At 45.1% G+C, this 27121-nt stretch overlaps 1 protein-coding gene across 1 annotated transcript in view; it reads left to right on the top strand.

Annotated features, from left to right (window-relative positions):
* The window catches only part of PRKCH (protein kinase C eta), a 113318-nt gene that overhangs the window by 26737 nt on the left and 59460 nt on the right, over window positions 1–27121 (top strand). Inside the window, exons 2-8 of the mRNA XM_053981017.1 lie at window positions 285–348; window positions 19644–19794; window positions 20605–20639; window positions 21581–21669; window positions 23273–23402; window positions 24285–24412; window positions 26526–26669. Of these exons, the coding sequence (XP_053836992.1) occupies window positions 285–348; window positions 19644–19794; window positions 20605–20639; window positions 21581–21669; window positions 23273–23402; window positions 24285–24412; window positions 26526–26669 (741 nt within the window). The remainder of the gene's footprint in view (window positions 1–284; window positions 349–19643; window positions 19795–20604; window positions 20640–21580; window positions 21670–23272; window positions 23403–24284; window positions 24413–26525; window positions 26670–27121) is intronic.

A 27121-nucleotide genomic window follows, 5' to 3' on the forward strand; every position in this document is an offset into this window, starting at 1 on the left:
TCTCACAAATTGGAACACTATTACCCATATTTTTTTTTTTAAACTTCTGTTTCCTCTAGCAAGGTTGAGATTGTTCAGCACTTCCAGGAAAAAGGAGGACTAAAGTTCCTTATTTTTTATGGAGCCCTGAATGCTGAACAATTTGGGCACTGGATGCTTGATTTTTTTTTTTTTTTTTTTTTTTTCAATTAAGGTGTACATGAGAATATATACACGTTCAAATTTTTTCAAATTTCTGCCTCAAAGAAACCAATCTTCTAACATTTCCTTTCCTTTTTTTTCAGGTGGATTTGGAGCCAGAAGGCAAAGTGTTTGTTGTCATAACTCTTACAGGAAACTTCACAGAAGGTAAGGGAGTTACTCTGGCTTGTTTCCATTCAGAGCTGGACTCTGGTTTGTGTCCCTGCCATCAGTTCCAGAGCAGTGCAGACATTTTGGATTCTTCAGGGGCCACAGGCTGTGGTGTGCCTGAGGTTTCCTGAGTGATGGGGGAGATCTGGAAGGGGCTGTTGGTGGCAGCTGGAGCTGTGTGTGCCCTCTGCTCTGATCTCAGACCTGGAGAGCTGGGTCATGCTCTCTCTGGTTTATTTCCCTTAAGTTCTCCTTCAGACAGGTTGTTTTTGTCACTTGTGCTTTTCACCTGGCTGTCTCTCGAAGGGCAAGCTGAGGAGAAAGCAGAGCATGTTTAAAATGGAGCATGTTTAAAACATCTGGGTGGTTTTTGTTCCATAATGGTTCACATCTGCTTCAGGAGCATTTCTGTTTCCCGTGTTCCCTTCGCACAGGAAGCTTGCAAGATTTTAGTGTGACAGCTGCCCCAAAAAATTATCTGGGCAGCCTTTTTTCGGTAACTATATTTAATATATATTTAATAGTGTGATGGTTTTGATGTCCCTGTTGTTTATTGTGATACCAGTTATGAGCACGGATGTGAACTGTGCTGCAGCAACCCAGGAAATCTCGGTATTTGTAACCAGAGAACAGGGAGAATGCCAAGGTGTGCTGGGGAAGCCTGGAGGAATTTCTTGCAGGGATGAAAAGGATGTTAGAAATTGGATTTAATTTCCTATGACAGAGCCAGGGATGGAAGGAGAAGAAACTGGAGTGCTTTTACTGACTTACATCCCAATTTGTATCCACATGCAAGAATGCCATGCTTGGCCATTTAAAGCAGGGTTGAGCAGGGATGGTGGGCATGAGCATAAAGCCAGAGTGTGTTTCAGACCTGTGCTGGTGGCTGAGCATGTTGCTAACAAGGTCTCAGGAGATGAGAAATGCAGAACTCAGATGTTCTGAAAGCTACTGCTTTCCGAGGGAAATTGGATATGTTGGAAATAATTTACTTCTCTTTCCTCTGTTGTTCTTGAGGATGTGTAGACTTACAGAACAGGAACATCAAATATGGCACTTGGGTTTTTTCTTGTCTGGTTGTTCCTATGTATGGTCACATTTAGAGTTTCCAAGAAAAGTCTTAACCCAGGGCAAGCCTGATTGCAGATACTGACTTTTCCCAGTCATTGGGTAAAGGAGATATTCATGAAGAAGTGGTTTCCCTCTGATACACAGAGAGGTCTCATTCATAATATCATATTTGAGTCTGCTTTTGCCTCTTTTGCTGGAAGTGTGGAGGCTCTGAATGGTATTTGAAATTTTAAGGGTTTTTTAGAAAAAAGTCAGAGAATAATTCATTACTTGAAAGCTCAAAAAGAGGCTTCCCACTCATTCCCCTGATCTGGAGGGCAGCTGCTACTACCACGTCATCCTTGCTCCCTATGACTTCTTATGCTGAGCTAGTTGTTTTGTTTATGGAAATAGCCAAATTCACAGGGTCTCAGGCACCATTGTCTACCTCCAGTAAAGTAAAAGTCCAAAAAGTGGTTAAAGAGAGGGAGGAAGTAGGGGGGATAGAAGAAAAAATAGCAAAACCCAAAAAAAACCCCAACAAAACAATTGAGACTGGGGTTTTAGGCCCACCTGAGACTGCCCTATTTTGTTTGTCCTGTTTTGCTTACTCAAAACAGGCAGTCCTGGTGGTGCTTGGACTTTACCTTTAGGAGTGCTGTTTTTTTGGTTTGATCAGAAGTTCTTGTGACCAAAACCTTAATTTGGTTCTGCTCACCTAGAGCAGGGATGGGGAGCAGGGTGTGACTCCTGGGAGTCTGCCAGAGGCATTTGAGAGCTGTCAGGATGTGAGGGCAGTACAGCAAACATGCAGCTGCAAAGAGGTCAGTTCTTTGCAGATTCCTGTATCTGTCCATCACTGCTACCCTGCTGTTTTGAGGCAGGGAGATCTGCATGTTTGATGTGTTAAAAATACATGTAGTTTTTCAGAAAAAGAAAGGAACAGAGGAATAGGAAGTGGGGGAGGCCTAGAGAAATTATACCTGCCTCTCCTTATTTTCTCTGCTTGGATGTACTTGCTGTGCTAAGCTGTATTTGATTATATTAACTACCCTCATTCAGCTGACATTTCCTGTGTAAAGCAACCAGTGCAAAATTAAAATGAAAGTCTCCTTACCTTGGGAGGAGATTACCTCTCAGAGAAAATACAGAATACTCTGAGATGGAAGGGATCCACAAGGGTCAGCAAAGTCCAGCTCCTGAACTCCCCAAGGGTGACCCATCCCTGGTGGCCCTGGCATGCAGCTGGGGTGGAGGGAAGCACACTCTTCCCCAGCCATCTCCCTCACTGACTCAGGAACTGTTCCAGTCCAGATTGTTTTACAGAGAAGGGGAGGACTGACTTCTGCCTGCCATACTTCAGGCGTTGCTTAGGGATTGATTTCCTGTCTCTTCTCAAATGAATTTATTTACTCTTTCCTGGGTTTTATTTATTTCACCCTTTTAGGATTTTTTTTCCAGTCATAATTTTTTTTTTCAAGTCCTATGATTCCTTTTGAAAACTTTCTTATTGTTTTTTCTCTGGATATAAATATGATTTTTTTCTCCCCCAAGGGTGTCTTTAGCATTTCTTACCTCTGTCTCTGTGTCTCCTTGCCTCTGCTCTCTTAAAAATAGTGAATGTGCCTTCTCTGAGATGTGTTTTTGCTGTGGACGTGCCCCATCTGTGGATGTGTGAGGCATGTTGTCAGCTGAGGAGCTGGGAGCAGCAGCAGGCTGCAGTGTGTGGGACCACACCAAGCTCTGCCCAGCCCTGGGGACTGCAGGAGCTGTGGTTTAACAGAACCCAGAGAGTCCTGCTTCCCTCCCTCCCTGTGATCCCATGTGTGTGCCAGGATCTCTGAGATAATCCACAAGATCTCAACTCTTGCAGGCCCTCTTTAAAGGGAGAAAATCTGCTTTATTGCTCTCTTACACATGTAGGGATCTTGAGGTGACCCAGAGGGTGTTGCTCAGCTGGTGACATGAATTCAGACCTGCTCTCCAGTCCTTGTTGCTTTTCCCACTGAACACTGGTTTCAGCTGTGAAAGAGCAAACCCTGAATGAACTCTTCTTGGGCAGGATATGATTTGAAATCAAAAGCCTTGCAGTGAGTGTGGGTGAACCACTGCTGTGATTTGTGCCTCTGGACCCCTGTGGGAAGTTAGAAGAGATTCCCAAGAGCCGATGATGGTGCTTGGGCCAGGCTGTTTGGCTGCAGCAAGGTCAGGCTGGACACTGAGAGGCCCCAGGTGCGTGCCTGGATGTTTGAACCTCTCCCCTTGCAACACTGGAGTCCCAGAGCCAGCCCAGTCCCCTCGCACTTTGCCTGCAAGGTGTGCTGTGTGCCCTCAGTTTGCCACCTCTCTTTCTGTTTGCTCTATTTAATTCTGAGCAAAGCTAATTAAATTAATACAAATGAAGTATTTGACTGAATTAATGAATGAAGCAAGCCCTGTAGAAAACAGAGTGTTTCTATTTTAGTGCTTTGAACTCTTGCAATTTGCCTTTTTTTTTTTTTTTTTTTTGTGTTGTCACTCAAAGTGATAATTCTGGCTTGAAGTTCGGTTTTAATTTCATTGTTCTAAAATAAGTAATGATTGTTTCTTTTCTTTCAGTGTCAGTAAAGACAATGAAAAATTTGAGTTCTGGCTAAGAAATAGAATATTGAAAAGCCAAGTCTAGAGCGGATATAGCACCTATTACTAAATATTGCATGTTGGTAGGGTTTGCAGCAGCAAGGAATCATAGAATCATATTGGAAGGGACCTTTAGGATCATCTAGTCCCATCCCCCCAAGGGGGAAACTGAACCTGTTTACCTACAGGTAACCTAAGAAGCAGGTTGAGGAAGCCCAAACCTGCTTCTGGACCAAGAAATGCTTCTTTGTTTTGCAGCTGGCACATTCAAAAGGTTTGTCTTCAAACACAGAGACTTGTGGTCTTTTGCTGTCATTTTTCTTAGAATACATTTTTCTAACACAAAGTTTTTTTAAAAGAAATAATGTTTCCTCTGACAGGTATCACTAAAGATCTGAAGCCTTAAAGTGTCAAGTGGAACAGAGGTACTGTGCTAACAAGATCCTTGCTCTGCAGTATAATGTAGCTCCTCTGCCCCATAAAATTTCTATTGACACATCTGTTATCAGGTTCTTGCACAACAGGGAGGAAAAAGAGTTTTACCAATCCTCTGTAAACTGCAACAATGACTGCTTTTAGCCCATCTTTTATAGTTAAGGGAATAAATACTGGAAACTAGGAACCAGGAATTTAAAAAATGCCCTGTTCTCATCTCCTGTGTTTTGGGCCAGTCTTCTCTTTTGGTTTAGTGGCTCTAGCAGAGTTTTAAAACTTGTAGTAGACACCATCTAGAAAACCTGCTGGTCCAAACAGGACATACCAGTGCAGAGTAAGAAAGTTCTGCTGTCTTTGGTTCACAGTCTGAGGATATGGAAGTCTTTAATGTCTAGCCCAAAGTCTTATGTGGCAGAGACCAGCAGGAAACATGCATTTCTATGCTCTTGTATTTTTTTTTTCCAATGTCTGCACATTTTTTCAGTGCTTTACACTTGTCACACCTGTGTGCTGTAGGCAAGGGATTTCCAGATCCACTCCATGTTGGTTCAGCTCTGCATTTTCAGATGGAGATAGGTCAGGACAGTGTTGAGTCTCATGGGGGAGAAAATACACCCTAAGTGTGCCCTGAGAAGATTGAGCCCTTGCAGGGACTGGGAATGTAACCCACAAATGCTGTGCGTCTCTGTGTGGCAGGCAGGTGAGCTTCAGTGGATTCCCAGCCTTGCTGAAAGATGTCACTCAGGTTAAAAAATAAAACGCTAGGTTAAAAAAATAAAAGGTTTCCAGAGGCTGATCTTGAAGTCCTGAGCAAGTATTGGTCTCCTGGAGGTCACACTCTGCACACACCAACAGAGGTTTATCAGCCAAGCAGGTGGAGCAAGAGCAGCTCTGTCCTTGTCCTGAAGCCTCCATGAGTTTCTTTGTTTGTATTTAGAAGTGAAACTTTCAAAATGTGCACATTGCATTTCACATGTAAATATTGCCGAGAAAACCGAGTATTCTTGCACCCTGGAACTCTGATATCTCATATATGTCTCTCTGCCATTAAAAAAGAAAACCAAACAAAGCAAGTTTGTTAAATTCTGAATTTTCACAGGGAAAATATTTCAACATGAAAGCAAACAAACAAAGCTGTGTATTCCTGGTAGCAGGGAGAGCCAGACCCTGGGAAATGAAGTGATTTGCTTGGTGTTTATGGAGGGACTGTAATGCAGAGGCAGGAGGAGAACAGCACCCCAGCCTGCCACATATCCACAAGACTACTTTTATTTCTCAGAAAATGATCCATGTGAGCCCCACAGCTATTGCAGTGTTCTAATGCCAAGAGGTTTTTGTCATTCATTTGTGACTTGCCAAGGTCTGTCAACTGCAGAGATACCCAGGCACTGTAAAAATGCAACAAACATCAATATCAGGGTTAACTTCACTTCCTCAGTGGGCTCTGTTTTGTCTGGGCTCTGAAACCTAGAGATAAATATGCAGGCTTGCAATCAGTGGGATTTCAGTGTTCCTGGCTGTAATGAGGAACAGAGGTTTCTTTGCTTTATTTGAATGTGGTTCCTGGAAGAGGTGACGATAGTTCCCAGGGGAGACGAAATCTCCTTGGCCTTGGAGGACAGGGCTGTGCTGGAGCTGGTGTTTGTGCTGCAGTGGGGCTGGATGGGGAGTGTGGGATGGAAGGAGAGGAACACGAAGCTGAAGGAGGTGAGTGCTGGGATGCAGGGATGATGGCACAGCCCTGGTTGCTGCACCCTGATGCTGTTTCATGGCCATCCCTCTCTGGACCCAGTGTGGTTGAAGGCACCTGGATGATACCCTTGACTGGGATGAAGGGGATGCCTTGACAAGTAGCACACCTCAGGCTGTGCCTGGATTTCTCTAGACCACAGTTTGTGAGGTGCCTGACTGATGGAATAGGTAAATGGCTATTCAGAAGCCTCAGTGCTTTACCAGGGGTCAGTCTGTAAAGCTGTGCCAGAAACTGCAGGGAAAAAATACCAACAAAGCCATGCTGTTCATTTTTTTCATCCATATATATATTCACACACACACACACACACATATATATATATATATATATATATATATATATATATATATATATACACATATATATATATATATATATATACACATATATGTATATATACCTTTGGCTCCAACAACTATCAAATTAGGCTGTATCCCATTTAATATCTGAGTCTCTCAATTCTGGCTGCTGGAGGAGACTCCTGATTTAGGTGGTACCACCCCAGTCAAGGGTTTTCCTTGTGTCTGGGAGCCTGGCAGCCCAGCCTGTCCAGCATCCAGAAGTCCTTGTCCCCTGAAGGTAACAAGTGCTGTTGTGCTGCAGTGTTTAATTACCTCAGTTTACCTGGGAGGTGTTCAGGCATGGTTAGTGCTTGTGGGGAGACCCAAGGGTCCCTCTGGCTCCACAGACATGAGGAGGATCAGCAGCATCAGTCTGCTTGGTGAGGGTGTTGTGCAGTTCAGTCCTTCACTTCACTGGAGGAGGACAACACGTCCCAAATAACCAACTGAGCTCTGACCCAGCAGAGCTGAGTCTTTGGCATTGGGTGAGCTGGCATGGAGCTGTAGGAAGCAGAGCTCATCTCCTAGTGGTGCTTTAGGAGGTGAATACTCACACTTTCAGTTGATTCACCTCTGCTTTAGGTTGTTGCAGACCATGCCTAGCAGAAAATAATAGGTTTCCTGCTCTTCAGTGCCAGCTGGTTTTGTTTCCTGGAGTGCTTCAGCAGCAATGATTCTGTTTGTTTTCCGGAATGAAATGCTGAATCAAAATAGAGCTTTGAGCAAAGAGATCCTGACGTTGTTTGGCCAGGGTGACCTCAAGCTTGGCAGAGGCAAGAGAGGGAGGGATGAAAGCTGCTGCTGTCCCTGTCTGCTGTCTTTGGGGAATATTTACTCATTTGCAATGTGGGATAAATTGCATGCCATCAGCATGGCTCAGGGTGCTGTGGACACCACCTGCACTGAGCCACCTCAGTGGCTGCTGCTCCTGGCATTGCCTGCACTGCTGGTGCAGATGAGGGAATGAAGCAGTTTCATAATTGAGGGTAAATCTGTCTGTCTGAAAAGGATGCTCTTGGGTTTCCCTGGGGCTGCCTTGGGTGAGGCCAGTTCTGCACCAGCTGTCTGGACTGGGCAATTGGAGCAGGGCTGTGGTTGGTTTTTGGGCCAGAATTCTCCCTGACTGAGCTCAGCCCTGCCCTGGGTGCTGCAGTGAGGCAGGAAGGGGAGCCCTGGCAGTGCTGCAGAGGAGGGAGCAAGGCAGGAGGTCTGGCTGAGCAGGTGTCCTGCTCTCCTTGTTCCCATCTGCTGAGACAAGGGACCAGGGCAGTGAATGGTGGAAACACTGGGAAGAGTTGCTTGGAGAAGAAATAGAGCCATAAGGGTCTGGAAGAAGGACAGAGATAAGGAATTTTAGGAGAGATAGAAGGAAGTAGGAGACTGGTCTGGGGAGTGGTGATGGATGGGTATGGGCAGGAGTAGTCAGAAAGAAGCAGCTTAAAAGAAGCCCAAAAGGTTAAAGGAGGTGGGAGGAGGAGAGAATATGGACAGAGGGGGTTGTAGAGGAGCTGCAGGGGACAGGGAAAGGCTGCAGCAGCAGCATAGCTGTGACCATCAAAGCCAGTTTCTTGCTAGAGTCTGGAACTGTTTTTAATCCCAGAATCTCAGCTCTTTTCTGCCGTCTAGCTGCCAGACTGTTGAGCATGTGTGTCTGTCTCTGGCACTGATCCACACAGTAAAGCAGAGTCCGTTCCTGGGAAGTGTGTTCCCCTGTTAGTGCTCTCCTTTCTCCCTGGAGCTGTGTGCTCAAAACCACAGCCTTGCTGCTGAGCCAGGACCGAGGAGACTGCTGCAGTTCCAGCAGATGAACTTGCTTCCAATAATAAAATTCTTTGTTTATAAAATGTAGGAAATTGCCTTAAAGCCAGAAACCTTTTCATTTGAAGGAAATCATTAGAAAATAAAACTCTCAAAAGTCAGGCAATGCTGAATTTTTGTGACTAAGATGTGTCCTTGCTGTATGTTCACAGTACAAACTTGCAGATCACACTTGAAAGTCAGCAAGGATAAAGGCAGAAAAATGTTTCTTGTCCAGCCTGCCCAGCTCAGAGTTCTTAGGTATTGAGTGAGGGCCTCAGTCCAGTCCTACACCTGTTTTTACTTGCATCAGCTCTGGTTCTGTATTTCACTTGTGAATGGGAGGCAGAGTGGGAGAAACAAGCCCTTCAAGGAAGGGTCCAATTGCCTCTAAAAGGGCTGATGACAACTTGCACATGAAGGCCATGGCAGAGAAATCCCCGTGTCCCACGATCTGGCTGGAAAATGGCTGTGTGGGAAGGCAGTGCTGGAAGGAAGGCAGGGTGCTGTGTGGGGGGAGAGCTGCTTAAACCTGTGTGAGGGCTGTTGTGACCCTCAAACCACAAGCTGGCTTTCATCCCCTGTCATTTGAGCCTAAACTATTTCCCTCCTGAAGTGTTCCTTCCCCATTGAAGGACTGGGAAAAAAGATGAAGCGAGGTACAGGTTTTAGGTGTCTCTCCCTAGGCTGTTGGGGAAAGTGACTTCCTTTCTGCTCACCCAGTCTGCTTGGTTGTTAATTGAGAGGAGTGAGAGGGGAGAGTCTGTGGAGAGGAAGGGTATGCAGTTTCTGCTGTTCTTACACCTGCTGGAAAGGGCCACCTGTTTGGGAGAATGAAATTGGTGGCGTCACATTATGGAACTGCTGACACCAAACTGCCCAAGCAATCTAAGGGTGAGTCGCCATCCCTGGAAGTGTTCAAGAAACAGCTGGACATGGCACTCAGTGCTGTGGTTTGACAATGTGATGTTTGGTCAGAGGTTGGACTCGATGATCTTGGAGGTCTTTTCCAACCTTTGTGATTCTATGAGCCTGAACCGAGGCAAGCAACACCCTCTCCATGTGGCAGCCAGCATTTTTAACTCTGTATTTGTTTGGATTTGGGACATCTGCTTTTGAAATACCAGAGACATATTTCAGAAGTGGAGAAATATGTATTGCAGGGTGAAAACCATGTTTGGGAGGAGATGGGGAAGGGGGAGAGAATCAGATCTGGCTGTGTTAGCTGCTGGGAAGCTGTTGGGGCCAACTGTGTTTCCTGAAGGCCTTGGGAAATCCCTCTGGGAAATCCCAATAATCCCCTGGCACTGGGAGGGGCAGAGCACTCATGCCATCTGCAGAAGTTTCAGGATGGATTGTGCGATCCCCAGCCTGAGCACTGAGTATTTCCTTGCTGCATTGCCAAGGTGGGGATGTGTTGATGAGGTGTTGATTCTTGGCAGAGCTCTTCCCAATAAGCTGGGAATATAAGAGGCTGAATTTATTTTTCTTGACAGATGCTTTGCAGTGGCAGTGTCTTGCTCAGCCCATGGTGTGTGGGAACCTGTGTGGGAGAGCAGCATGGTAAACAACCTGCTTTTTAAGGCTGTTGAAATTAGAGGACTCATTGGCAAGCTGCCACATGGAAATCTCAAAAGTTCCTGGGTCAGCTGTGGAATCAGAGCTGAGTTTGTTGCTGGACCACTTGGGCTCCGCAGCTGTGGGGTGACCAGTCCACCAGGAGAATCCAGGTGTAGCAGGGTGGTGATTCAGGTGTTGATCATCCTGCCCAGTGAGCCTGAGGCCAGTGCACCTCCAGGGGAAAAGCTGAGGCCTCATGACAGCAGTCAGAGGCCCCAGGGGCAGAAAAAGGGGAATATTTAACTTGTCCTGCTGAATTAGCTTTTCCAGGTACTTTGTTCCTGACTAGACTCCAGTTGTGCTTTGGGGTACAGTTTACTTTCTTGTGGAAAAAAGAGCAGTGCCCTTGGTGAGGAAGGCTCAAGATTTCATCGTAGGGATGGCTGCTGTGTTGAGTAACGTGGTTACTTATTTCTGGAGATGCTGCAACGTTTTGGGATCCTCTGGACACAAGATGCTTGATATTCCCATCTCAACTGGCTTTCTGTTCATCCTAGTTGCTTTGTGTGTTTTGTCTTTGTGTTCCATAAAGAGCATTCTCCTACTTCTCCTTCTTTTGAGGTTGATGTTAAACCTGTGTCTCTACAAATTACACTGCCTGGACATAAAAATATGAGTTTTCAGCAGATTTGGTTGATTGTCAGGCATTGTGTGGACACCCTTGTTTCAATACCAAAGTATCCAACTTCTAAAGCTGCTCCCATGCCCAAAAAGGGGGATGTCCACTTCAAAAATAGCTTTAAGCTGCCCTTGGTTAAAAATAGGTTTGACTTGGATTTCGTGCTTCCCTGTGTGAGTTGTGATCCCTGGGCAGGGCCTCCCAAGAGTGAGTTGTGATCCCTGCTCTGGAACTACCCACAGCATGTGAGCTGCTGGTGGTTGTGACACACAGGAGCCCCCAAGCAGCAACAGCAGGGAGGATTCAGGATCTCCCTGCTACCAGTTCTGCTTTTCTGGAGGATTTTGCACAAGTGATGGGAGCTTTGACTTACAAATGCTGTCACTCTGTTCCTGCTGCTTCTGCTCTGCAGCCAGCGTGGTTTGAGATCTTCTAAATCAGAGGGCTTCTGGCACATGAATTAATCATGGAAAAGATCAAAGTTGCTTTGTTAGCTTTATTTTCCTGTTTTTAATGAATAATGTATTAAAATGGTTTCCTTCCCTAGTAAATCTCAGCATTTTTCTCTTTGAGTTTGGTAAGTGGAAAGGACCAACAGGAGGTTTTATAATGGAAATTCGCTTGCCTAAGCCCAAGGAAATAGTAATGATTCTAATTGTGAGGGGAGGAGGGAGAGGAGTCAGTTTGTTAGGGCTCTAATGAGCCATGCATGCAGTAAGAAGTGTTTTGGGTTTTGTTGGGGGTTTTTTGCCTGTTCTTATGTAGGTCAGTGTGACAGGAGTGGGTTATGGAGCAGTTGAATGCTGGTAGGTCTGAGATGGCAGGAAGGGGGCTCCATTGTGAGGAGGGAACAGTGGATGGGGTGACTTTTAGATTCAACTTCTGCTGGAAGACCATGTTCAGCTACAGCCAGAGGGAAGCACCTGTCTGGGATATGACCAGACTAATTTATTTTGCTTTTTGAAATTGTGTTTTGCTGGGTAAGGGACAGATACAAGGTGGCATTCTGGTCTCAGTGCCTGTCTGGGGCTCTCACAGCCTCAGTTCAGTGCTCAGGTTTCTCTTGTCTCCCTCAAATCCCTCTTCTGATTTCTATATAAAATCCTTTTCTCCTGGAATCTCCTCTCTGTGCAGGCTGAGATGGTTCTTTGCCATCACTGCCCAAGCCTGGTCTCTCTGGCAAACAGATATATCCTGAGGTTTTGCAAATGAATGCAAAAACTTGCAGAGATGGAATGGTAAGGTTACTCACTATAGAAATGAGTGGAAAGGCTTTTCCACTGACATTTTTCAGCCTTGTGCAACATACTGTGGTGCCTTGCTTCACAGCTGTCAACATCTGCAAGCAAATGTCTAAAACCAGCTTTTCTTAGGAAAAAAAAGAAAGCAACCTTTTCCAAGAAAAATCTTATAATAGCAACTGTGGAAAAGCTGCTCTGTGCATGTCTGAAAACCTGTGAGGCAGGTGGGATTAAAACTCTATGCAAAGTAACCTGTATGGTGTTCATAACTGGTTGGGAGACTTGAAGAGGCAGAAGAATACTTGTTTAGAGGTTCTCAAGCTGCCTTCTTCCTGCTCTCTCATGTTCTCACAGGAGTTATGCAAACAGATAAAAAGCAGCTATTCCTCACTCAGCCCCAGCACTGGGCTGTACCCTTGGCTTTGCAGCCATCTCCCCTCCTGAAGATGAGGATGCTCCCAGCAGCCACACGCTGGTCACACCAGCTCTGCAGAGCTGTCCTGCTCTCCCTGGCACTGTTACAGCCAAGTCCAAGAAGCTGAAAAAAACTGAGCCCCCCAAAAGTTGCTCTTCTGTCTTACCTACTGGTACCACCAGAGCTTTGGCATCATTGTGTAATTCTAGAAATAAGCCTGCGATGTGCTTTTTGTCATGCTCACCAGTATTGTTGTGTGAACCTCAGTGGTCCTGTTCTCACTGCTGCCACACTGAAACATCATCCTTCAGCTTCAGTCCTCAAATTTTATTAATCACTGGGAGCTGAGAAGAGTTTATGTCCTAGATCTGGCAAGAAAACAAGGAAGATGGATCTGCCCTACTTCAGCACTTGGACCAGAAACAGAGGTCTTGCCTCCAGTGCACAGTTCTGTGTGATTTGATGCAGGGATGATTACATGTTTGCATTTCCAAGACTGCTGATAGTGCTGTTTCACACTCCTGAGTGGGGAAACCTTTTTTGGATTCAGAACATCATTGTTCCTTTTTACTCTTTCAGACAATATTGACAGGTTGGCATCTTGAGATGAGCTGCCCATTAACATGGCTTTTCTGTGAAGTTCTGGAAGACAGCAAAGTGCTGCCAGCCCTCACTGGCTCTTTCTGTGATCTTCACACAAAACTTTATCCAGTTTCAGAGGGCAAAACAACAGCTGGATCAACCACAAGTCCCAGCCTGTGTTTGATGTGCCACATGTTTGCTTTGCAAGGAGCCTCTCGTGGGGTTGGAAGCAGAGTGCAGAGACCAGATTGTGCACAGACCGGCAAAAGCAACAGAAAGATCAACTGCTGCTGGGAGAGAAACCCCATTTGGCCAACATGATCTTTGTGGGGGTGGCTGTTTTCCACCTGGCTGATTTGTGCATCCAGCTTAACTTTTGAGGGGAACTGAAGAAAAGCTTTGTAATAAAAAAGGCTAGGCTTTCACTCTGCAGCACTAATGTTAGGGAAACAGAATAAGGTGTTTAAATCCTTTTCCCTTTTCAGGGTCCAGCTGTGAGCTTCTTCAATGGTGTGTTTGTGTTTATAACATTTTGATTAGCAAAGCTTCCCATGGTTTTGACCATCCACAGGATTATGGTGATAAAACTCCTGCTTAAAAGGTGCAAAACCTTAGTAAGGGATTTTTGTCATAACTTACATGTTTTCCAGCCAGAAAAATAAACTTACTGGTTTAGCCTCAATTTATATTCAGTAGATGTGAGGAAGCCCACTGTTGGGTAAATATTGAGAGAACACCTACATACTGATGGCTGGAGGGTGTGAGGGGTGAATTAATTTACTTGATCTGATTTATGTATTCTTTTCCTAAAACACCCACTGCTACTCTCTGTTACTCATGGGCTAGATGAGCATTTAGCATGATCTGAGATTGTTGTTCAGTGCTGTGGTGCTTGCAAGAGGTGAGGGGTCCCTTAATCTTCTATCTTGATTTTTATACTCCAGTAAAATCAGTGGTTGGTCTTTGCTCCATGCTTGTGTGTCACTCAGTGCAAGGGGAGCTTGCTTGCAGTGCTCCTTGGGGAGGATAATGTGTATACTGCTCCTGGTACTGATAAAAAAAAGGCTTAATTAAGTTTTTACCTAATAACATTATTGATTTAAGGCTCTTACATTGCTTTTAAAAATATCTTTATTTCTTTCAAATTAAAATGCCATGGTGCATATGGGAGTGCGACACTAGGAACCGTCATGTGTGAGGAGGTACCTGGCTGACCTTTGCTGTGCTGGAGTTACAGCAGTGGTCAACAGCACCACGGTGAGATTTATTTCCAGCAGATGAAACCTGACTCGAGTCAAACAGTTCCAAACACACCATTTCATCCTGCAGCTCTTCCTCTTGTTTTCCTGCTGTAGTTATGCCACCACTGTAAGGATTTGCCTGGCATAACCCCCTGGAATACAAACTGGGGCAGGGGGGAGAGGAGATATCTTTGCCCAGGAAGCTCAGGGGGCAGGTGGGGTGGTGGTAGAGGCTGCTGAGTGGGTGAGGATGTGCTGGTGCTTGCATGTGTCCTCAGATGACTTGGTGGGTTATTTATTCTCCTCTCCCGCTGCATGTATAATTTCCACTGCCATAAACACATGTTCAGTGTGAGTGCAGAGGAGGAAAGGGGAAGAGGCTTTTTAGTGTTGAACTTTGTAGTTAAGTTTTGCACATGGGCAGGCATAGTGGATACCCCATAGTTACAAATGTCCCAGTTGAACCAAGGATGTGGCAACTCCCTTCACTGAGCAATTACTTGTCTTCTTTTATAGCAGTATTTGGACATTTGAGCCATTCATGATGGTTGTTGCTTTACCAGAGATTAGAGGCTTTTAAAAGTCTGGGTCTCTTTAATGGTCTAGAATGGCTTTGTTTTGTAAAACACTCTCTGCATCCAAAAGGAAAATATGTATCCTACAGGAATCTGGCCATAATGCAAAACATGAGCTGGGAAAATGTCTCTGATGGCTTTATATTTTCTGACACCAAGGATGGGAGGCATGAGGTGCTGCTGCATTGGCCACCCTGTCACAGAATTACAAATTGGTTTGAGTTGGAAGAGACCTTAAAGATCACCTCATTCCAGCCCTCTTCTATGGGCAAGGACACCTTCCACTAGAACAGGTTGCTGCAAACCCCATCCAGCACACCCTGGATCACTGCCAGGGATGGAGCAGCCGCAGCTTCTCTGGGCACCCTGTGCCAGGCCCTCACCACCCTCACAGGGAAGAATTTCTTGTTAATAACTCATCTAAATCTTTCAGTTTGGATCTATTCCCCCTTGTCCTAGCACTACATACCCTTGCAAACAGTCTCTCTTCAGATTCCTGGTAGGTTCCCTTCAGGTACTGAAAGGCTTCATTAAGGTCACCCCAGAGCTGCCTCTTCTCCAGGCTGAGCAATCCCAATTCTCTCAGCCTTTCCATTACCAGGCTTCAGTGCTGCATTGATGGATGATTTCTGCCTACAGCCTCTCACTCAGTGGCACTGGGTCCTGCTGAACAGATGTGATGGGTGTGAGCTGAGGAACTGCTATCCTGGTGCTTGCAAGGAAGGAGGTTTTGGTAGCCATATGTTTCACCATTTCAAAATCACTTGCAGCTTGTTGGAGAGCTGAACTTGCCAGCTCCATGGTATGGTGAGTGGCATGCATGAGCACCCAAGCCCTGAGACAGGGGGATTTATTCTGTGAGATGTGGTTGTATATGTAGCTCCACTAAATCATGTGGTGGATGGTCTCCTGCAGCTACACCTGGGCTCAAGGTGTGGCTGAGGTTGAGCTAAGCTCTCCCTCTCCATTTCACTTGAGCCAGCACCAGGAAATGGGAAAGAAGAGTGCCCAAAAGAGTTGATGGCATGTGGAAAGTAATCCAGACCTTTCTGAAGCCTGCTTAGTAACACCCAGATTTGTTATATTGTAAATTGAGGTGAACCTAAGTATGGGTGAAGATCACCTGAAAGATATGCAGTATCAGCAGAACATTAGCTGGGTCTGACAGCCAAGTAGTGGGAGAAAGTGTGAAATTTGAGGAGTGTTTTAAATATGAGTTAGCTTTTAGTAAAGAAAAAACCCCAACTTGTGGCATGTGCATTAATGACAAGCAGATCTGCAAGATGGAACTGTTGTGCTGTGAGATTTTGGTGTCTGGAGAACGGGGGATGGAAGCCAAGTACAGCTCTAGGGAGGAGGCTTCAGGCTGGCCCTGGATGTGATCCACCAGTGCTGGCAGCATGGAGACTCCCTCTGTAGCCCAGGAAAAAGTAAGTGCCTGTAATTCTTTGGGCTTTGTGAACTGTTTCAAAATTGCAGTCTGTCTGAAGCTGGGCAAACCACAGGGATGCACAGCAGTGTCCCATGGGTGGCTTTGCAGGCTGTCATCGACTGTCCCCTATTCCTGGTGCCAAGGATTGATTCCCTCTTGCCACGTGTGGTCTGCACTGCATGGGAGAGCACCAGGGAGGTGATTACCCCATGCTGGTTCTTGATGGGAACCATAAAAAAACCAGAAGCTGTGGGAGCTAAATTGGGAACATACTCTTTTAAACCCTGCTAAATGGGAGCTTAAAGCTGTTGGGCTTCTAATGGAGCAGCTGGCATGGAGCAGGCTGGTAACTGGATTGCTTCTTTAGGTGATTTACTTAGGTGCTCACCGTCCACTCAAGCTCTGTGCTTCCCTTTCCATCAGAAGTTCTCCTCTGCATGCTGAACACCTATACAGGATACTTTGCCAGTTGAGGTGTTTGGCCCTGATCCAGGAAAAACACTTAAGTGTTTGCCTAAACCTAGATCAAAGTGATGATCTCTTGAATTTGAAGTTGGGAACATTCTGTAATACTATAAGGAATTTATTTTTTTTTATTCTCACATGAAGTTGCAGGAGGCTCAGGCTCAGCAAAGCAACTGTCTCTTCATCTTCCTTTTAGAGGACCTTTTGGTTGACCTCTTGAGGTTCTTCTTGGGCTTGTTTTCTATGGTAGATAACAAGGCAGTTGAACTTGTGCAATGATGGTTGAATGTTTGAAAGGAATATTAAACCTCCACAAATCAGATCTCACTTCTGGAGATCAAAATGACATTTCGTGCGTGGAAAAGAGGCGAATTATCTCCCAGCTGCAGAGTTCCTCCATCTTGCTGTCATGTGTTTCTGGTTGCCCACTGACAGAGGCAGGATGCTGAACTAGATGGACTGGTGTTCTGATTCAGTCTGGTAATTCCTGTGGTCCCCTGAGTCCTGTTGACCTCAGTGGGAATTAAACACTTGTTTAAGCACTTCCCTGCAAAGGCAGGCTCTTCTGAACCAGTCTCTGCCCAGCTGCTTGGAGCTCTGCACTGAAGAAAGCAGGTTTCTGTTAAATGCTTGGATCAGGCTTACCACATCCTTTTTCTTGGTGTGTTGAAATGGGAAAATCCTAATTTATATCATGTGCTTCCATGTAAAAAATAAATGCAAGCTGTCCTAAAGTCAAACCATGCTCCATGTCACTCTGATGCCATTGGGTAGGAGGTTTCCATCAGTGCCTGTGGAAGGGGCACATGCAGAAATGACAGGGAGAATTCAGCAGAAAACTCTTGGGCTTTATGGCTGGCTTTGCTCCTGTAGCAAGAGTACCAGGAGGAATACATCCCGTAGCTCACGGCCCCTTGAAGTGGCTGGGCTCAGTACTGACAGGATGGTTTCCCTTATCTCGACTCCTACAAAGAGGACCAGGAAATATGCCTGTGATGTGGGATTCCTACATTTCAGGCCTTGATCAGGTTGACAGCTTTTCCTCTATTTCCACCATCTCCCTTCCCCCGGTGGTTAATGAGCAAAGCCAGTTGAAAGCAGGGAATTGCTCTGCCCCTTTTTTGTGGCAAGATAAGTGGAAGGGTGACAGCTGTGTTTGGGTCCTGCTGCCAATCCACTGCTCTGGGAGTTTACAGACCTGTCCCTTCCTGTGGAATTATATCCATGCAGAGGGTTTGGCAGGAGCTGGCTTTGGTCTTGCATCCAGTCCACTCTCAAAACAAAAGTCCTGAACACAGAACACTGTTGCACAGTCACCTCTGGCAGACTCTGGTGTGTTGTTTTGAGGGCCTTCACTTTGCAAATTAACTAACTTGAAAACTGCAAATTTCATTTCTTTCTTCTGAGCAAGTGTGCCCCAGATGAGGCTTTGATCTGGGAAGCTCAGCTGAGTCTGACTAGGTCTGTGTGAGGATCCCAGAGACCAGCTGGCAGTTTGGACAGCTGCTGCCTAAATGAGAATGGCTCTCTTGATCTAGAGCTCAGTTCATGCCCTTTGAGAGACACTTGTTTTGTGTAAATTGAGCTTTGCTAGGAAATTGTTATGTGGCTGAACTAAACTCAGCAAAAAGATTAGATTATATTGATAGGTAATTAAATTGTGATATTAAATTGTGCCAGAGGAGTTTGGACTGGGCATGAGGAAGCATTTTTTTAATGAGAGGTGATTCAGACATGGAAAAAGGCTTCCTAGACAGGTGGTCAGTGCCCATAGCCTGTCATATTTAAGAAGCATTTGAGCAATGCTCTTAAAATACATAAACTTTTGGTCCATTCTGACATGGTCAGGCAGTTGGACTGGATGATTATTCTAAGTCCCTTTTAATTGAAATATTCTACTCTGTTCTGAAATTAAATTTTATTTTGGAACAATTCAGATTTGAATGCCAGCAGTTCCTAGATCCATCTTTCTAGAACGATCAAATATTACCTAACCTTTGGAAAATGAACCCTTTAAAAGAAGCTGAGTGTGGCACATATCAAACAACTAGCCATCATTGAAAAAGTAGCCTATGTTTTTTTTTAACCAGCACAGGAAGTATTGGAAGTATGTAAAAATGCTGCAAATAGTGATAAAGAAATGTAGCATGAGAATACCAAAGGTGGATGAACACTGTTCTCAAAGAAAGGCACTGCTTTCATTCAGCAAGTGTGGTGGTGGTCAGGTGGGTATGTGTAGTTTTGTTTTCAGGAGCTCTTGCCCAAAAAGCTGTGAGTTACAATAACTCATTAGCCTTGAGCTTCTGGTCTATTTACAGTTCTTGAATTAATAGCATGTCTCAATATAGGAGAGGAGTGAGGGGAAGATAGGAAAAGGCAGATATTTATAGATAAAAAATACAATTTTGAGCTAAAGGGGACATTGCAATTAAGTTCTGTACCTGTTCCAGATGCCATCCTTGTTCTAGACCACAGTCCCCTGACTTCTAAACCAGGGATGTAATTACGGCTTTTGAAAGCATTTTAGCATAGAACCATAGAATGGTTTGTATTGGAAGCGACCTTAAATATCATCTAATTCCAACCCCCTGCCATGGGCAGGGACACCTTCCTCTAGACCATGTTTCTCCAAGCCCCATCCAGCCTGGCCTGGAATATTTCCAGGGATGGGGCAGCCGCAGCTCCTGTGGGCAACCTCTGCCAGGGCCTCACCTCCCTCACAGTCATTAATTTCTTCAAAACATCCAATCTAAACCCACTGTCTTTCAGTGTGAAGCCATTCCCCCTTGTCCTGTCACTCTATGGCCTTGTCAAAAGTCTCTCTCCAGCTCTCTTGGAGCCCCCTTCAGGCACTGGAAGGACCTCTAAGGTCACTCCAGAGCCATCTCTTCTCCAGGCTGAAGAGTCCCAGCTCTTTCAGCCTGTCTTCACGGCAGAGGGGCTCCAGCCCTGGCATCATCTCCATGGCCACCTCTGGGCTTGCTTCAGCAGGTCCACATCCTCCTTAGGTTGAGGACCCAAACTGAATGCTGTAGCAAAACCAGAAACAATAGCTGTGTGTGATGACCTTAATGTCTTGTCCTTTTTTCTCCTTCTCCCCTGCTCAGGGACTCTGCAGAGGGACCGGATCTTTAAGAACCTCACTCGGAAGCGGCAGCGGGCGATGCGAAGGCGGGTGCACCAGGTGAACGGGCACAAGTTCATGGCCACCTACCTGCGACAGCCCACCTACTGCTCTCACTGCAGGGAGTTCATCTGGTAAGAGCAGCTCAAACACCCTGGCACAGAGCTCCCCAGTCCTTTGTGTTCTGGGGACAAAGCGCCCCAATCCTGAATGTCACTTAGGACTTTAGCCAGGGCCTCCGATGTGATGCCCTTTGCCCATCAGGTTTGGCAGGGTGCATTTGTGCTGCAAACTGGAGTCTGCTGCAGAGAGGCCAGAGGTGATGTGTATCTTGGATGCTGGAAGCAAACTGGCTTGGTGTGGGGATGTGGCAGTGTCCCTCCCTTGTAACCACAGATGTTATTTCAAGAGAAAAAAAGTAATGAAGCAACCTGAAGAAAGACCCTACTCACTGGAGTGGAACGTTGAGATTACACTGAGGAAAAAAAAAGTTGCCTGAATGTTTAGAGAAAATTCCTGAGAACAGAAAAGCCATCGGAGAGGTGTGAAGTGATGCATGTGGAGGAGTAGGCAGAGTAAGGAGAAAAACGTAGATATGCCTCAAAAGAACATGGAGTGGGAGAAATAATAACAGGGTGTGGGCTGCTGGGATCAGTGTAATGTGTGGTGTGTGTTGTAATGAAGTGAGGTATTTGAGAAATGAGAGTGAGGGGGAATATGGGGAATACAGGCATGTTGACAGCCTGCCCTGTGAGCCATGCCTGTGCAGTGCTTTCCTGTGCTCTCACACCCCTGTGCTGGATTGCACCACTACTGCTGGGCAGCTCTGCCATGGGATCTGATAATTTGGGATCCTCCTTCATTTTGGCTCTGCCCTCTGTAAACAGTCTGCAAGACGACCGTCCTTCTGCCACTGAACTGTGTCCATGTTTTCTCTTGGCCAGGGGCGTGTTTGGGAAGCAGGGATACCAGTGCCAAGGTAAGGTGCTCTGCTCCTGTGTGCTGTGTGTGTGGGATGTGCTGCTTTGGGATGTGCTGGGACATCCTGCAGCTGTGAGCTGCTCTGGAGCCACCACTCCTCTTCCTCCCCAGGCAGCCAGACCTGTGCTTTTGAGCCCCTGTCAGGTTTGCCACCAACATTCCTGCAAACACCTGCGTGTCCAGTTGCTGTTCCATCCTGTGCAGGTCCACTCAGTTGCTACATGCAACACCCAGCTGGGCTTGAGGCACCCAGGGTGCCTTCAGAACAGTGCTCAGCTGGTATTGGGACACCAAGTACCCTGCTGGAATGGCCACCTTCCTTTCTCTCCCTATGAACTTCAACAAAATAAAATCTGGGAGTTTGCGACTTTGTGGGCTGGCACAGCCCTCGTGCCAGAATGCATGGTTTGGTTGACTGGCTGTGGAGATGTATGTGGTGCTTATTTGCATTTAATTATTGTTCTGCATTTCTCTTTATTTTGCCTTTCCCTTTTTCCCAGAACTGTCTGCTTCCTGGTCATTCAGTACAGCCTAACACAGCCTGTTCCTGTGCAGTATAACAGGGCACTGGTGTCCTGTGAAAGGAAGCTGCATGTAAACAAAATGGATATTGGGTGTGAAACCCTCTTCACTGGATAATTATTTCAGCAGCATTTTTTAAATAGCTTGAGAAGCTATCCTGCTTCTTTCCGAGTCCATCACCCATGTTTGATATAGGCAGCTGTTTTCTAGGCTGTGTGAATAATCCAGTGCAGAATTTTTGTTGCAGTAGGTTGAAGATACATCTCCAAGTCTGTTGTAAATTCCAAGCCACCAACTATTTTTCACATCTGCACTGTGTGCTGATGATGCAGCTGAGCCTTAAGGAGCCCAGCTGGTGGATTGATGTGTTCTGAGTCTTCCAAGGGCTCTTCTCAGCGTGCCTCTTTTATTTCCTAGTGTGCACCTGTGTTGTACACAAGCGCTGCCATCACCTCATTGTCACAGCTTGCACGTGCCAAAACAATACTAACAAGAACGATCTCAAGGTAAAGTCATGTTGGTTATTTTGGGTCATCATACTTTTTCTGGGTTGCTGGGGTTGTCCTATAAGAGAATTTACTTTATGTTATTTTTATTCATGGGTTTAAAAGTGGAAAAGAGTGATAGGGACCTGCTTAAAAGCCATGCAGTGTCATCCAGTTGTTCTGTCGATGCCATTAACTGTTTGGAGTAGCACATGGTTTAAGAAGTCAGGCTATTTTCACTGGAAGACATCAATAAGTGGCAAATCTACTGGTTTCCTTGGTAATTTTCTTGCATGATTAACCGTGGCGCAATCAAAATCTGGTGTCAAGTTCTTAAATGTGGATTTCTCTGGCCAACCACTGGTCTTTGTTTTGCTTCTCTTTTCTTTCCTGATTGCCTGAAGGGCTCATTTAGTTGTCGCTGCACACCTTTGCTCTTTGAAATACATTGTAATAAAGAACCCTTGCATAAGTTATGTTTCTGAAAGTTTTCCTTCTTGCTGGTTTTGGCTGTGTTTGATGGGAGTAACATCCCTACCAAACACTGCCCTGTGCATTGCGTGTCTCATTTCTGGGACTGAAAATGGTTCAATAACTGTTTGAGGAAAAATCAAATCAAATCTGTTTATTCACGAGGCAGCTCTGTGTTTTGTGCCATGCAATTGCCTTTGTTACTTCTTCCCTCCAAACTGCTGAGCTGAACTCCTTAAAATGACCTCTTGACAAGCCAGATGAAAATGAGTTAAGAAGCCTAAGAGTAGAGTGCAAGTTAATTAGTGAATGTCCTTGCCCCTCTCTCAGGATTATGAAGGTTTTATGACACATTTAAACTACTTTTAAAAGAAGCCAGAATTGAGGAGGCACCACTCACCTTGAACTTCTTGTTCCAGTCACACCTCTGACTTTTCTTTAATAGAGTTGTGGGTTCCACCTCAGCTTTCCAGGATCTGCATGTTGAGAAACAAAGTCAAAAGTGATGAATATTGCTAAATGGGGACTGATTTCTTCAGCCATTGAAACATTTTCTAAAGGTGCCCTTGAGATGTGAATGATTTACAATTGGAAAAGGACAGATTTAAAAAGGGGATGAGTGCAAGTGATAAAGTGGAATGTGTGGCTGAAAGGCTGTTAATTACAAGGAGGGCAAAAAGAGGAATGAGAATTTTAGGAGGAGATGTGTAAGCAGTTCTATGTTAAAATTAATAAAATCAACAGTTTGACCTAAAGTTACATAATTTTTGCACATAGTATGCAAGTCAATCATTTTGAAACTGCGTGATTAAAAAATGCTCTAACTCACTGCAGTGGGATTAGTTTGTTTTGAGGTATTCAAATTCTGTCTTGTCTTTAAGAATTTAGACTTGGCTCGGGAGCCCTTGTTTTAAAATCTGCTTTGCCAGGTAGTCTGGCCAGACCAGCAAGGAAGGCAGGGCTGGCTCACAGCAGATGAGGCTGTTAATTCAGTATTCACTTGCCATAAACCTCAGTGAGGTGACATACTGGGACATTTTCTGACTTGAAATTATTTTCTTAGATTTGCACTTAAATGTCTGTATGTAAATGAACACCAGCTTAGAAATATGTGTTTGAATTTTAAACCTGTTCTTTCCTTTTGGTGCTGCAGGTGACTGAACAGAGGTTTGGGATCAACATTCCTCATAAATTCGGCATCCACAACTACAAAGTCCCAACGTTCTGTGACCACTGCGGCTCCTTGCTCTGGGGGATCCTGCGACAGGGTCTACAGTGTAAAAGTGAGCAGCTTCTCACTGTTGCATTTTCACAAAATACATTTATTTTTAGACTCTTGATGCACTGTGTGGACTTGATTTGTGCAACCTTCAGGAGAAAGCTGAGCAATGAATATTTATCTTTGTAAGAGTTAAAAAAAAGGTGGATCTCCTTTTTAATCTCTGGCTGCCAGAAAGACTCTACTTTGCACTCCCAGCACAGCTTTGTTTAACTTGCATTATTAAAAGTATTCTGCTTTCTGCATTTGTATTTTCCCTTTACCTGTAGGTTTTTCCTCAGCTAATGAGGTAAGGCAGTGAAAAGGCATCTGAAGTGAAAAAAAGGTTATTGCTTTAGGCTGACTGTCTTGCCTATTAATTGATGACTAAGCATGTTCCAGTGTTATGTTTTTGTTTCAGTGATCCAGACTGTAAAATCCTTGCCTTCATCTCCCACAAGAGGGTGTGTGTGTGCCCATGAGTTAGGGCAAGAATGATTTTTGTTTCCCACTGAATGCTGTCTTTAAAATTAGATACAGGAAAATGCAGGGGACGTTTGTTGTGAATTCTGTGGCATTATAAATATTAATTGTACTTACAGACACAGCTGCAATGGTAGTTATGCACCTCAAAAATACGTGCTTATGAAAAGCTTTAGGCAACAATGGCATCCTGCTTGGAGAGTTTGGGGTCTGTTCCTGGTTTTCAGGAGTTTATTCTCTTACTAAAGTCCTAATTTTGCTTCCACTTAGATCAGTGGCAAAGAAATCCCTCTAGTTTAAAGATGCAGGGTAGGTCCAGATGGGTGTATTTCCCGAAGCAGAATTAGTAAATTGTTTCTCAGCATTAAACCCTCCAAGTTATTTTAATTGTTCCTTTGCTTTTACTTTCCATTGCCCCCGTCAGTCTGTAAAATGAATGTCCACATCCGATGCCAAGCAAACGTTGCTCCAAACTGTGGAGTGAACTCAGCAGAGCTTGCCAAAACCTTGGCCTGCATGGGTCTGCAGCCAGGAAGCATTTCCCCAAATTCAGTGAGTATTTGTTTTTTTCCTTCTCTATTTAAAGCATTTACAACTGAGTCTTTCTATGGGTGTAGGAGGGGGCAGAAGCTTCCCACAGGACAGGTAATGTTGGGTGGTGGACTGCAGGAGTAGGTCTGTGGCTTGTGGCAAAGGCCTCACCTGGAAAATGGATGTCTGACATCCAGGTTTTAATCTATAGCTGTTGCTTTGCAATGTGCTTATGTTTCACAGTGCTGTGACTCTTCAACACTCTTTCATCTGCTTATCACAAATGAGAGCAGAATAAGACCCCCCCTGACTAATTAGTGATCAATATAATTCATGCCATGCTTTTTTTTTTTTTTTTTACTGCAAGTGCAAATGCTATCTGCATGCGTGTTTTGTGATAGAGCAAAAGAGCTCAAGAAGAAGCCTAGTTCTCTTCCCAGCTTTGTTACTTTTTCTGTGTGATTTTGGGGAAACCATTTCAGTCTTCACTACATCCCTGGCCAAAAATCTGCGGTCCCTGTCAACACAACAAAAGGAAAATGTTAAAGCCCAAACCATAATTTCCAGATGTGGTAAATCTTCTCATACAATTGGCCAGCTACATTGATCAAGCACATCAGGCTGTATCAGCCTAGCAGGCTCATTAGGCTGTGCTGCCCCTTTTGATTTCAGTTGGTTTGTAGCAAACTCTTATCCTTGCTCTTCCCCCTGTAGCAGTTTGGGGGACAGTTATCCTGAGAATTACAGGGAAATCCCATACTCCCTTTTCCATTCTGCAAAAGTCAACACTTGTTAACACTTGTTTGTATCATCTGCACATCAAAAGGAGATGAAAACAGAAAAAAAATCTGTGCTTGGTGTTTAATGATGTCTTCTTGTTATTCATGACATAAAGGATCTAGGAAAGTGTTCAGACTGTGCTGTAAGAACAACCCTGAATGGCTTTAAGCTGAATGAGGGTGAGTTTAGATTATATATTAGGAAGAAATTCTTTACTGTGAGCCTGGTCAGGCCCTGCCACAGGTTGCCTAGAGAAGCTGTGAATGCCCCATCCCTGATGTGTTCAAGATCAGGTTGGATGGGGTTTTGAGCAACCTGGTCTGGTGGAAGGTGTCCCTGCAGGGATTTGGAACTAAATGATCTTGAAAGTCCCTTCCAACCCAAACCTCTGTGTGTTTCTGTGACTGCTCTTGGTTCTTTGCCCACGGTGACAAGTCTCCTGTGCAGAAGGAACTTTGCTGTACACCAAAGCAGTCACAAGATGGAGCTCACGAAGTCCCTGTGACTTTGTTCAGACCAATAAACTGAATAGAAGTGCTCGTTTGTATGCACATGCATACCTGGGGAGCGGTGAGCAGAGGGCACCGGAGGTTGGCTTGATCTTTCTGTACTTCAGAATTAAGAGCTCTAGAAAAGTGTGCTAATACTGGTACAACTCCTGAATATGCAGCACCTCACTGCTGGCATGGGAATGAACAGCTTTCCATCAAATTTGGAGCAGTGGAGTAAGCCAGCAGCCCAAATGTGGACAAGAGACATTTGTTGAAGGTGGGGTCCCACTGAGCTGGGCTTTGAGTAAGAGTCTTAAAATCAAGTAGAATCATAAGAAATTCAGATGAGATCTGCTAGGGTTTTGAATCTCACCAGCCCTTTGCCTATTGCAGAAATTATGCAGTCCTCCTTACTTTGCTGATAGATAGAAGACTTGAATTTCCCCACTCATTCTCTTTATTTTTTGTGGGGAGTAGGGGGTGGAGAGAGTCAGCCTTGCCTCTTGACTACTGGGGATGGTCCTGTGCAGGGCCTGGAGTTGGACTTGATCCTTGTGGGTCCCTTCCAAACTCAGCATGTTCTGTGATTTTCTGTGATGTGCTGGGCAGTGGGTTTACAACCTGAAATGCCCAGATCAGGAGCTGGTGTTGAGATGTCAGCACAGCCCTGAGCAGTGCTGAGTTTGGCTGGTCACATGTGGCAGCTGTGTGATTCTACCAGCACAACTTTCTGTCTCTGCAGCCATAAAGTGCCCCTGGAAAGGCCCCAAATGCCATGGTTGGTAGATTGCCTACCTGTGAGCACCTCTGAAGCAGAAGTACAATTCCTCTGCAGACTGACACTTTTCTGCTTTCTTTCACAGAAACTGGTTTCCAGGTCTACATTGAAACATCAGGGAAAAGGCAGCCTGAAGGATGGCGACACCATTAATGAAATTTCAGCAAGCAAACTTGGGATCAAAGACCTAACCTTCCTTCGTGTATTGGGAAAGGGGAGCTTTGGAAAGGTGAGAGTTATTCCTGGCTATTTTGTGAGAAACCACATTCCTTATTTAAGAAGCCCCAAGGTAGGTGATTTCATAACATGGTACACAGGCTGTCCAGTGGTACTCCAGAGCAAGTACTAAGTGGTACTTGCTTTGTGCAACGAAGTTGGTTACAGAGAGCAGGGAGAAAAGGGAAGAGAAAGAAAGCTGACAGCAAAGTGAAGAACTGGATATCACAAAAAAGAAGTTAGCACCTGAAGGAACAGCTGCATGCCAGGGCCCATACCAGGAGCTGCAAGTGTGTGTTAACACCCATTTGGGCAGCATTTCTTGGAGCGTGTAAAGACTTTTCCTTTAAAGGCAACAAGGCAGTAGTTTCAAGCATGGTGGGGTGGTGGTTTTGTTTCTCTGCTTTGTCAGGAAGCTGATGTGAGTGTGTTTGAGTTTTATAACTGAGGAGAGAGGTGGAACGA

The sequence above is a fragment of the Vidua macroura genome, chromosome 6 (genome assembly GCF_024509145.1).
Source record: "Vidua macroura isolate BioBank_ID:100142 chromosome 6, ASM2450914v1, whole genome shotgun sequence".
Classification (NCBI taxonomy): domain Eukaryota; kingdom Metazoa; phylum Chordata; class Aves; order Passeriformes; family Viduidae; genus Vidua; species Vidua macroura.